The sequence below is a fragment of the Lutra lutra genome, chromosome 17 (genome assembly GCF_902655055.1).
Source record: "Lutra lutra chromosome 17, mLutLut1.2, whole genome shotgun sequence".
In the NCBI taxonomy this organism is placed as follows: domain Eukaryota; kingdom Metazoa; phylum Chordata; class Mammalia; order Carnivora; family Mustelidae; genus Lutra; species Lutra lutra.
Window position 1 is genome coordinate 49,960,922 of NC_062294.1, and position 12,346 is coordinate 49,973,267.

Sequence of the window (12,346 nt, forward strand, 5' to 3'; positions counted from 1 at the left end):
GAAGGGAGGGAGGTGACCTAGCAGAAAGGGCAAGGCCTATCCAGAGCTGGGTGCTTGCTCCTGCTCTCCAGCCTGGTTATGGAAGGATGCCCATTCCTGGTGATCCCCGAGGGCCAGGAGAGGGAGGGTGACCCCATCAGCCAAGGCGGGCAGCCTCGGCCACCCTGGGGCATGGGAACAGAGGCAGAGATGGAGAGGGGAGAGGGAGCCCAGGATAACCCCAGCGCTGACTCACCAGCTTTGTGACCCTGGCCTAGTCATTTGGCCTCTCCGGTGACCGTCTTGGAACAGGGCCCGGGACCATTCTGAGAGGTCCTTCCAGTTCAGGGCCCCTGGTCGCCCTTTTTCTCAAGATGGGCAAGGGGCTTGTGTTACATAATCCCAAAACGCCCTGTTCTTCTTCCGTCATTTTGAAGTATGCCTCCAAAACAAATCCCAGCGCTGACCACTGTTCCTTGCTCACCCCACCACCATCCTGCTCAGCTGCCTCCTGGCCTCCTGCAGTCACCTGTCACTGGCCTCCTGGCAGCTCCCTTCCCATATTCTGTTTCCCACTCAGCAGCCAGCGGGATCCTGTTAACATTTAAGTCAAATCCCATCCCTCCTCCGCGAAGAGCCCTCTTGTGGCTCTCCTTTATTTCAGAGTAAAAGGCAAAGTCCTCAACAGGACCTACAAAGCCCCGATCAAAAGATCCAAAAAGATCGGCTGGTCCCTTGCCAGTCCCATCAATCATCAACCATTCCTTTCACCCTCCCGGCCTCCCTCTGCTCCAGCTGCCCTGCTCCACTTGCTCTCCTTCAAAACTCAGGCACTCTCTCACTCCAGAGGCTTTGCACTGACTGTTCCCTCTGCCTGAAGTCCTCTTCCCCCTGACAGCCCCAGGGCCTACCAGCACCTGCTCTTTGTTCCAACCTTCACCTTCACCTTCCCTTGAGCCCTCCCCTGACCACCTCCTCTAGATCCGAGTCCATGCCAGTGGCTGCCCCCCCACATTGAGTTTATTTTGCCCCCAGCACTCTTATCAATTCCAAACATTATATTTATTTTTATTTACTTGTTTACCGTAAGCCCCATGAGGGTGGGGGCCTAGGCTATCTTGGTCACCCTCGCGTTCCCCAGCCCCAGCCAGCACAGGGCTGGGCCAAGAGTAGATATAAATAAATTTCTGTTGAATGAATGAATAAATACCCTTCTCCTGTCCTGAGCCCCTGCCCCAGCCTGCCTAGTCAGCTCTCCAGCTAGTCTGCCCCGATTGTCCTTTGCTTGGGTTCTGAGTCTCCCTCCTCCCCAGTCCTGACTTGGAGAATGCTGTTTGTCCAGAAACTCACACGTGCCCTTCATGCCCTCACTTCCTTAGAAGACCAGGGGCTTCCCAGGGGCAAAAATGACCATGCTACCCCTCGGTGAATTTTTTCTCCCATCTTCTTCAGTCCCCAAATTTTATCACCCCCCCCACTTCTTGTTGTTACCTTCTGGAAACCAAATGTTTGACTTAATTTACTTGTCTCCTCCTCCAGGAAGCCCTCCCTGACCCTCAGACTGGGTCAGAGGCCCTCTGGGTGCCCCTGTCTGAGCCTCACCCCCTCTGGGTCATCCCTTTCTGGGGGCAGGTCTGTCTCCCCCATGGGAGTGGGAGCACGTGAGGGCCAGGATTGTCACCACTGTGTCACTAGCACCACCCAGCACAGTGCCCCTGAATTGTTCAACCGAGTTGTTAGGGGGTCATGGTAGAGGCTGATGATTGGCCAGTGACCCACCAACCTCACTGTTTTCCTGTTTTCCTCTACTCTTATGAATACGAGCACAGCTCCATTTACATACAATTTGCATACAGCAGACCTGAAGGGAAGGGAGCTAAGACTGGAGGAGTGAGGGGTTTCTGCGCGAGTTGGGGGTTCACTGAGCGGGTGGCAGCATCTTCAGCTGCACCTGGTCCCCCTGGGAGGGTGGAACCGCTGCCCAGCCAGCTGCCAAGGCCTTGGCCATGCTGTTCCTCTTGGAAGTGAGCGGGGTCTCCAGGGTGAGTGAGGCGTTGGCCATCTCCTGGGGCTTGTCACTGGCCAGGAAGCGGAGCAGGTTGTGCAAGGCCTTGGCCACGTCACTGCGGGCCCCCTCATTGACGAGGCAGTAGAGGATGGGGTCAGCCACGCAGTTGAGGCTGGTGAAGGCCAGCGAGCTGTGGTAGGCTGAGAAGACACGCTCCTCGAAGCCACAGTCCCATGGGCGGCCCAGGTAGACGGCGCTGCGGGAGAGCAGGAGCACGTGGTAGGGCGCGAAGCAGACCAGCACAATGGCGATGAGGCTCAGGGCCAGCCGTTTGATCTTGGCCTTCTCCTGGCGCTCAGTGGACACACTGCCCCGCACAGCCCGCAGGATGCCACAGTAGGACAGCAGCATGAGGGCCCAGGGGAAGAGGAAGCCCACAAAAACCCGGTAGAGGTTCATCCAGGCCACCCAGCCCTCCATGGGGAACTTCTCAAAGCAGAAGGTATGGTTGTAGCGGTCGCGGAAGAGCTCATCGTGGAACAGGGGCGCTGAGTTGGCCCCCAGCTCCGTGGCCCAGACCACGGAGCTCACAGCCACAGCTGTCTTGACCCGGCGCAGGCGCGCAAAGCGCAGTGGATGGGCCACCGCCAGGTAGCGGTCCACCGAGATGCAGCACAGGAAGGCGATGCTGATGTAGATGTTGGTGTAGAAGATGAAGCCGAAGAGCTTGCAGGAGCCGGGGCCGTGGATCCAATTGTCGTGGTGCAGGAAGTAGTCGACCCACAGTGGCAGCGTGCAGATGTACAGCAGGTCAGCGATGCTGAGGTTCATCAGGTATACGCCCAGCTCGTTGCGTTGCCGGACCTGGCGGTAGGCCGCCCACAAGGCCAGGCAGTTGGTGGGCAGCCCCACGCCGATGACAAAGATATAGAGGGACGGCGGGAAGAGGTGGTCCACGCGCGAGTCCACGTGGCAGCCGTCCCACGTGCGGTTGCCCATCCTCGGCACTGGGGCTCCCGAGGCTCTTCCCCCGGCCCACGGGGGCTGTGGGGCCACGGGGGGCGGGAGGCCATCGGGCCCCCTGAGCCCCCTCCTTGGAGGCTCAGGGGAACATGGTGGGTGGCAGTCCACGGGGGAGAGATGAGGGTGACCGTGAATCCTGGACTGGCCTGGGCAGGGAAGGGGAGAGCTTGAGAGGGAAAAGTCAGGGGAAGGATAGAATTATGATCAGAGGGAGGCTTGGGGTGGGAGGGGGTATTAAAAAAAAAAAAAAGCTTTGTCAAGGGGGTATTTACAGACCCAAACAGAGTGGAAAGGAGGGAGTTGAGGGGTAGCCCAAGAACTGGCCGAAGGGGGTGTTTATGGAAGAGATGGAGGCCTCATAGGGCAGTCGTAAGAGGGAGATATTGGTAGAGGATATAGAAAGTACGCGTGGCCACGTTGAAGGGATGGGGGATGGAATGTTCTAGAAGAGGCATGAAATATGTGCGATAGTGTTGAGATAGGACAGACTACAGTTAGGGAGGGTTGAAAACACCAGGCAGGGTCAGTTGGGTGCTGGTGCTCCCTAGGACCCCAGTAAGAAATAAGGAAACAAACAAGATTATGGAAAAGTAGGTGCCCTTAGTCCGGGAAATGTGGGAAGGGTGTTTAAGAAACAGGAAGGAGGTGAGTAAAGGCTATTATGGAGGAGGATTACGGATGGAGTGAGGAATTTGAAGGGGGCAGGGGAGGGGCTCTGGCTTGGCTTGGTCGTGGTGGGAGCTCACAGTTCAAAGCTGACTGTATGGTGCCTGTGGGGAGAGAGGTCTGCAGTGAGGGGAGTCACGGACACCCCCTTCTCTCCCCACCCCTCACCATAACCCATGGGCTGCTGAGAGCGGGCATCCTAGCGATATCTAATTGAGCTTCGTTCTAAGCAACATATCTCTGTAAATGCAGATTTGGGGGTCCGGATCTATTTTCCCTGATAGACATTAATAACCCCACTCAGATTTTATAATTTCCTTCCAGAAACTGTGTAAAACGCACAAGAATTGTATCATGCTTCGGCAAATGCTAACCTGTCATTTCCCAAACAGACGTGAAGCCCAGAAAGACTGCTCACTCCCGCCAAGGATGCACAGCAAGGTCGTGATGGAACTAGGGCTGGAATCAGTCTTCTGCTGCTAACCCAGGACACCCCATCCTTGACAATGACAGAGACAGATAATAACAGCTAAAGCTTATTGAGCCCTACTACATCGCAGACCCTGTTCTAAGCACTTTTATGGGCATTAATACACTACATTTTCAAGATCCCTACAACGAACATATCGTTATCATTCCTAATTGGCAAACTGAGGCACAGAGCCCTTCGGAGACCTGTCCAAGGTCCTGATGATGACTGAGGGATAATATCGGCTCTCGCCCCTTTTCTCCAGCCTGTGCACGTTTCCACCCAAGAATAACTGGACAGAAAGGGCCCTGGGCTGGGCAGTGGGGGCTGGGAACCATAGCTGCTTTGGCGGGGGGAGAGAGGAGGGGCTACTGGAAGTGATCACATTCTAGCAGCAAGGGGAGCCCTGGCAGCAGGGCCAGCATCCCTCCCTCAGGGTCTGCTTCCCTCATTGTCTCTGTCCCCAGCCAACTTCCTGAGTGAGAACCCTCGGCCTGTCACCCCCTTGGGAAGACCTGCAAACACGGGGCAAAGGACAGTCATGGACCAAGATCCTGACCATTGTCAGCCCAGAGGGTAGGGGAGCGAAGTCCTGAGTCAGAGGCACCTTTGTAAGTCACTCTATCCAGGGCTTTGCATGGGGTTAGTTTTTTAAGATGTGAAAGGTTTTATTAGTATTATAACTATCCTTTTAAATAAGATCTTAAACTGGAAAGCCATCCAAGACAGTGGAAAAATGAAGCTGCTCTATGTTCTCAATGAAATCAAGTGGGGGGCAGGGGACGCCACCTCTGAAGAAGCCCCCAGGACACACTTAGAAAACCACTGGTTGAGTCAACTGGATTTATCAGGAAACCAAGGCCCAGAGAGGTGAAGGGATGAGCCCAACATCATACACTGGGTTCTTGGGAACCTCCCAGATGCCAAAGCATCTTTCCATGGGAAAGTCCTCTTGGCTCTACCTCCACAATAAACCCTGAATCCATGCATATCTCTCAGAACCTCCTGCCCCTGTCTGCTCTGCACCACCATCGCTGCTTGCTCGGACCTGTGCAGTAGCTCCTCACTGGTTTTCCTGGCTGCCATTCTGGCTTCCTTCAACTCACTTCCCACAGGGCAGCTGCCAAGGTCTTGTTAACATGAAAATGAGCGCTCATTACCTCTCTGCTGGAAATTGAAATCCTGAAATCCCCAAGTGCCTTCCCAGTAGACTGCTGATAATATCCAAACTCCTTGCCCCAGGGAATAAGGCACTGCCTCACTCCCCCCCCCCCCCCCCGCCTCTTTCCTCCCCCACCTCAGCAGGCTCAAGACCCATGACCTTCTTGATTCAGCCTCAGAACCTTTGCTCTTTTTCGGATCTTCTTAGGACTCTGCTACCTCGCCTCCTTCACTCCCACAAGGGAGGCCCTCCCCATCCCCCAGAGTCCTGCCCACCCACCCCCAGGGCTGTCACCTCACATCACCTTGTATCTTGTTCCCATCTGTCTGTCTGTCTGAAATGGACATTCCAGGAGGGCAGTAACCTTGTGTGGACTGCTGTCTCCCAGCACCCAGAAGAGGCCGAGCATATAGTAGACACTCAGTAAATGACTGTGGGTCGAAGGAACAGGCATTGGTCAGCCCATCCTGCAAAGCAGGCTCCCTCTCCCTCTGAGGCAGCTGCAAGTTCAAAGAAGTCCCTGCAGGGTCCCAGGGAAAGAGGTCGGAAGGGAAATAAAATGAAAAGGGCAGGATCTATCCGCTACATAATTGACTTTGAAAGGTCAGGGCTGAGTCCCGCTTAGTAAACCCTACCCCCTGTGGGGTCCTTAGCAGTCCAGCGGCTGCCCCCACCTCAGGCTGCCCCCACCTCAGACTCGCAGACAGCGGTTCCTGGATCCTGTGGACAAAGGGTGGAGACAGCACAAGCTCCCAGGGCTGGAACAGGGCAATCCAGCTCCTCCCTTCGAATATTCTCCACCCAGACCAGGTCCACGCAAAAAACCCTCCTCTCTCGTCCTCTGTCTCTCCCTTTTCTTGTAACATCGAGAAACTTCATGCTTTTTCCAGAGTCTCAGTTTCCCTTTCTGTATAAAGGGGGAGGGAGCAAAACGTTTATACTATTCACATCACAGACGAGAAAATCCTTGGTAGGATGGCATATCATCTGCAAAATGCGCAGCATTTGAACAATTACTATTATTCCACAGGCACAGGAGAGCTGAGACAAGAAAGGAACCCAGGCTGGGAGTTCCCTTTGCCCTGCGCTGGCCAGACCCTCCTGGGTTCTGCTGAGCCTGGAGCGGGTACAGCACAGCAAGCGTGAGACTTTTTTCCAGACACCAGAGGAAATACGCTTCTCATGGCTAATTTCCTCGAGGGGGAACCAGCTGGGGGCTCACCTCCCCCTCCTCCTCCTTCCTCCTCAACTCACCTGCTTCCTGGGGATTCTGGGCATGGGCGGGGGGCACTCAGCCCTCTCTTTTCGCCACCTAAGATCTGCCCACCATCAAACCATCAAAATCACAGAACCAGAACTAAGACTCAAAGCATTTCACAGTGCTATAGGTCTATACGCTCCAACTGGGAGTGTAAGGCTGTTTCTGACCCCTTCCTTGTACATGTGGGGAAACTGAGGCCCAGAGCAGCAAGACCGTTGTCTGAGTCACGTGACGTGTCAGCGTCGGGCAGATCTCCTGTCCTTCTTGACCCAAGAGCTTCCCCTTTCCCCAAATGTTTTCTCGCCTCACTCCCTGTGCTCCTGTAATGTTTCTCAAGTCCTTCTAGGGTTATCAGCCGCCTTTGAGAACCTGCTGAAAGATACAAGGAAGGACTTTCTCCCCACCAAAAAGCAACGCCACAGTGTTTTTGTGCACCCCCAACACCTGACTCCCTTGCCTAGCCTGGGGCGGGCCGGGGCGGGGGGTGGGGGCAAGCTCCTCTTTAGCTGGGATCTATGTTTCCTCCCTTACTTGAGGTTTATTGGAGATTGAACCCCCAAGTCTTTAACAAGAAGCTCCCCCTAGGGGCGCCTGGGTGGCTCAGTGGGTTAAAGCCTCTGCCTTCGGCTTAGGTCATGATCCCAGGGTCCTGGGATCGAGCCCCGCATGGGGCTCTCTACTCAGCGGGGAGCCTGCTCCCCACCCCCCTGCCTGCCTCTCTGCCTACTTGTGATCTCTGTCAAATAAATAAATAAAATCTTAAAAAAAAAAAAAGGAACTCCCCCTAGCCCCCAGGCCCCCATCTCTGGTCCCTGCTAGCCCCTCCCAGGGAAGGGAGGAGAGATAAGCCCAAGTGTGGAGTGATAGTGAGGGGACCGGAAGGACTGGTCAGACCCCAGCCCCCACTTCGTCTCTTGGCTGCTCAAGCCAGATAAGACTCTGGACCCCACCAGCCACCCCAAATCCAGTAAGGCTAAAGGACTCTGGAGGGCTGAGAGGACACGAGGGAAAGGTGATGCAGCGCCCCCCCCAACCGCATCCCTGACCAACGTCAGGTTTCACTCACCAGCCTTGTCCTAGAAGCCACCGGACTGCCTCTTTGCCCCCCTTCCCTCCTCTGCCTGCTCTGCTTCCCGCCACCCCCTTGGCAGCCCCAGGGGACGGGCCAGCTCCGGTCTGCTCATTAGGGGACGAAATGTGATCACCGTGTCTCGCTCCCCACCTGGTGCCCTGGCGGCCGCCGGAAACCAGGGGGCAGTCAGGCCACCGTGACCACCTTGCTGGGCCTCAGTTTCCCCATTTCTACCAAAGTAGTCCCCATCTCCAACCCCCCCCCCCCACCGCTCCCACACCACCCAGAGGGGACACCGGAGTCCTCCTCCTCTACCCCTCCGACATCATCCATTCCAGCACTCAGAAAATCCTCCGGATCTATTGTTAGTCTAGTTCACAGTTTACCGTTCTATTATTGTAACCTTCTAGAGCTTTACCTTTCTTCCATTCTATTATTATTATCCTAGCGGCTTTCCATGTCCTTACCCTTTAAGTTTCTAATATTCCAGGAGTCTCACATTCCAAGATCCTAAAGTTCTATTGTTAGAACGCTCTATGATTTTTTTTAAACATTTCTACGACTTTCATCATCTATTATTAAACTCTCAGTGATTATTATCTTGGCCCAGCAAACATGAATACGTATTTCCCTTCCTTTTTTTTTTTTTTTTACAGAAATGGGAACACACTCTATATACCGTGAAACCCCACTTCCTTTTTCCCTCCTTATCTATTCTGCTTGTTAACGAACGACCCAGCAGCCCGAAGGTCTAAAGTGGCACAGAATTCTAAAATACGGGAGATTCACGGGAGATTGGGAGTGGGGGAGTTGGGTTGGTTGTCACCACCACCTAGCTCCTAAATTCTCCCTGCCCTGGGGGGACTGCTAGGAGCCCCCACTGCCTCCATCCCGAGCCCTGCCGGCCTTCTCTCATCCCTCCAGCTCGCTCACACCAGCTGAGTTATTATTTGTCTAGACACAAACCAAATTATAGGCCCTGTCCCGAGGGAACAGTGGGCTTCATGGGGAGGGTCAGGAGACAGAAGCAGGCGGGAGTTAATCCCTGCCCCCCCATTTCCCTTCCCTTCTTCCCTCCTTCTCTGAAACTCCACCCCTCCCACCCAAACCAACTCTTGTCCCCTCTCCTCTCCACAGCACATGGCTTTGGAAATATTTTCTCTCCTCTGCTTCTCAAATGCTCCCCTCTGGATTCCAACCATTCATACTCACCCTGGCATTCTTCCCTCCTCACTGTGAAGACCTCTTTTCCCAAATTAATCCGACTTAGTGGCAGCAAAAGAAGCCAGCTCTCTGCATTTGGGCTTCAGTGGAACCGGACTCCCAGCCCCCAGCCTGGCACGGACTCATTATGGGGACTTCCGCTCCCTGGCCTCAGTTTTCCCATCTGTAAAATGGGTGCCTGACCTCCATGGCTCCGTAAGCCCTTTGAGCTCTCTCTGCTTGGAACCCTGAAAGCTGCCCAAGATTCCAACACTAATCTTTTTGGATTGAAACATTCATATATCCTGAGGACTTGTGATCTGAAGATTGTGGGGCCCCAGGCCTCCCTCTGATCATTCTCCCATCCTGAGTCCTTCCATTCAAAGACTTCACGCTCAAGGGTTCTTGATTATGATTCCCAGAGCCCGGGAGCCACCTATCATCTCTCTTATTTCCTCCTACTGGGACCCCCTCAAAAAAGGAAATCTCCCCATCCTCACCCCAAACCTGAAGCTGAGTTCATCTACAGAGAGAGATTGGGAGATACCCTCCTGGTGGGTTCAGGAGGAGGGGAGCTGGTGGCGTGGCCCAGGCTTGGGGGCACTAGGGGGTGGCCCCTATCAGCTCCATCTGTGTCAGTAAGTACCCCAGCGCACATCCTGCCTGAGTTAACACAACACATCCCACCACCAACAATGGCTCACAGAAATTCCAGAGCTGTCCTTCAGCCTTGTTGGGGGTGGTGGGATGTCCTGTGCAAGCAGGGGGTGGGGGGAGTTTGGTGGAGGCAGGAAGGAGTTAATGGTGATCTAGCCAAATCCTGGAAGGGAGGAAGTGAGGGAGGAAGTCCACCCCCCAGCCAGGAATTCCTGAAATCGGAGGGTGGGGTGGGTGCGACCTCAGGAGCAGTGGGGGGACTCTCTAAAGGGGGCGCTGGGGTCACAGTGTCCCTCAGAGGCCACCTGCCCCAAGCGGCAACCCTACACCCCACCCCCACCCCACTCTCAAGCAGCTCCTCAGCCCAGGGGAAAGCTCTGGGATGGACCAGAATTTGGAATGAGATGACGGTGGGGTCGAGAACAGGGTCTCAGGAAACACAGAGAAAGAGACAGAGACACAGGAAGGGAAAGGGCAAAGAGATGCACAGAGACAGGGGAGAACCACGGAGTTGGGAGGCACAGAAATCCACGGGGACTGAGAGTTGGAGAGACTGAGGGATAGAGGCAAAGGGAGGCAGGGAGAAAGGCTACAGAGACGGAGGGAGCGACAGAGCTAGAGACAGACGGAGAAGCAGAGAGAAAGAAAAAGACACAGAGACACCCAGAGATGCAGAAGGAGAGGCACACCCAAGAGGGAGAAAGGACCGCAGACGGAGACCCATCCGAGACGGGCGGAGAGAGGGAGACGGACCCAGAGACACGGCCCGCGCGGAGACGGCGGGAGCACCCGAGAGGGGCGGGGACGGGCCGCGCGGCGCCGGAGACCGAGGCACCGACGCAGGGGCGCAGAGTCCCCGAGGGGCGCGCGGAGGAGGGGCCCCGCGGCGGCCGGACGCCTGGCGCGGACAGGGGAAGGAGAGGCGCCTACCTGCGCGCGGCGGCTGGACGGGGCGGGCGGCGTCTCTCCGGGCTGCGGCGACGTCTGGGCTAGACCGCGGAGCAGGGACCCCGCGGCGACTCCAGTCGGCCCCGGGCCGGAGCCGCGGGCCGAAGCCCCGCCCCCGCCAGCCCCGCCCCCGTTAACCCCTCCCTTGTCGCCGCCCCTTAACCCCTTTAGGCTTTCACCCCACTCCAGGCTTCCAGCCCCGGGGTGGGGGTAAGAAGGGGGGAAACCTCACCTGCTGCCTCAGCAACCCCCTTCCCCAGCCCCTCCAAGGCCCCAGCCTGGAGGCCCCCATCTCCTTAACCCCTTTGCTTCCCCTCCGTCCAGCCCTACACCTCCTGCCTGACCCAGCCCTCTGCCTCTGACCCTCCTTGAGCTGAGCCATTTCCTCCCCTCTGAGGCCCAAGTCCTTAACTCTGATGATTGTGTGCCTCCCTTCCCGAGGAAGAGTGAAAACTAGTCTGTCCTCACTGCTGGACTCAGGGCCACCTCTGTAAGGAGTCCTGCCTCTTGGTCAACCAGACCTTAGCATAATGGTCCTCTGTGCCTCAGTTTCCCGTCTGTCAAAGTGGTCACTCACAGTCTCTTTGTCAGGCGAATGTCATTTTAGTGTCAATTCTATCAAGTCTGTAAAACATGACCCCCGCCAGTGCTTCAATTTCTCCATTTTCTTTACTTTTCCCCACAGAACTTTTAAATTATCTGTCCCCCTCCGCTAGAGCAGGGAGGAGTCATGTCTGCATCTGGTTTGTTTACTGTTGTGTGTCTTTTGCCTGGAAGCCGGCTAGGCACGCGATAGGTATGCAAGACACATGTTCTCAGGGAGTGAATACATAAGGGTAAAACAGTATTTGCTGATTTTTATTATGATCATCACATCCTTCATAAACTGGTCGTGAGAATTCATTCTCGATCAGAGCACTTGGGACACACCTGGCATCAGGCAGCACTCAGAAATGATAGCTATTGGGTTCACAAATTCTTTTTTTTTTTTAGAGAGAGGGAGAGAGCACACGCGAGCCAGGGAGTGGGGGGAGGGTGCAGAGGGAGAGGGAGAGAGAGAATCTCAAGTAGACGCCACACTAAACATGGAACCCAACATGGAGCTCGATCTCACCGCCCTGAGATCATGACCTGACTGAAATCAAGAGAGGGATTCTTTTTTTTTTTAAGATTTTATTTATTTATTTGTTAGAGAGAGAGAGAGAGAGAGAGAGAGAGAGCATGAGCACAGGAAGACAGAGTGGCAGGCAGAGGCAGAGGGAGAAGCAGGCTCCCCGCTAAGCAAGGAGCCCGATGCGGGACTCTATCCCAGGACGCTGGGATCACGACCTGAGCCGAAGGCAGCCGCCCAACCAACTGAGCCACCCAGGCGTCCCAAGAGAGGGATTCTTAATGGCCTGAGCTACCCAGACACCCCTGATCACAAATTCTTTTTTCTTCCGTTCTTGTTGTTGTTGTTAAGATCTCATTTATTTATTTGAGACACAGAGAGACCATGAGCCAGAGGAGGGGCAGAGGGCCAGGGACAAGCAGACTCCCTGCTGAGCTTGGAGCAGGAGAACAACTCGATCCCAGGACCTGAGCTGAAGTCAGACGCTTAACTAACTGACCCACCCAGGCATCCCTCGTTCTTCATTTTTAATAAAAGTTAAAAAGCCCAGATCTTAAGGAACAAGACAATGAATTGTGACAGATACACTTGTGTGCCTAAGTGCTCAAATCAAGACAGAACATTTCTAGCACCTAAGAACCTTGTTCTTTGCTCCTTTCCAGGCAATACTCACAGTCTACTTCACCCCCGGCGGCAACTCTTTTTACACCAGACATTAGTGTTGCCTGTTCTAGAACTTTTGCTGTGTGCTCTTGGACAAGTGACTTCACCTCTCTGAGCCCTATTA

The 12,346-nt window shown here is 54.9% G+C and overlaps 1 protein-coding gene across 7 annotated transcripts; it reads right to left on the minus strand.

Moving 5' to 3' along the window:
• Window positions 1–1,449: 1,449 nt before the first annotated feature.
• On the minus strand, window positions 1,450–10,547 carry GPR4 (G protein-coupled receptor 4). Of its 7 annotated transcripts, none has more exons than XM_047712158.1 (4): window positions 10,431–10,533; window positions 5,612–5,738; window positions 4,051–4,175; window positions 1,450–3,156 (listed from the first exon to the last, which is right to left on the minus strand). In XM_047712158.1, the coding sequence occupies exons 3-4, from the start codon at window positions 4,055–4,057 to the stop codon at window positions 1,898–1,900; spliced, it is 1,266 nt and encodes a 421-aa protein (XP_047568114.1). In that variant the 5' UTR covers window positions 4,058–4,175; window positions 5,612–5,738; window positions 10,431–10,533; the 3' UTR covers window positions 1,450–1,897. The 7 variants fall into 7 exon arrangements, with proteins under 7 accessions (XP_047568114.1, XP_047568117.1, XP_047568115.1 ...); XM_047712161.1 differs by having other exon boundaries at window positions 1,450–3,780; XM_047712159.1 differs by lacking the exon at window positions 5,612–5,738 and having other exon boundaries at window positions 10,431–10,536.
• Window positions 10,548–12,346: the final 1,799 nt, after the last annotated feature.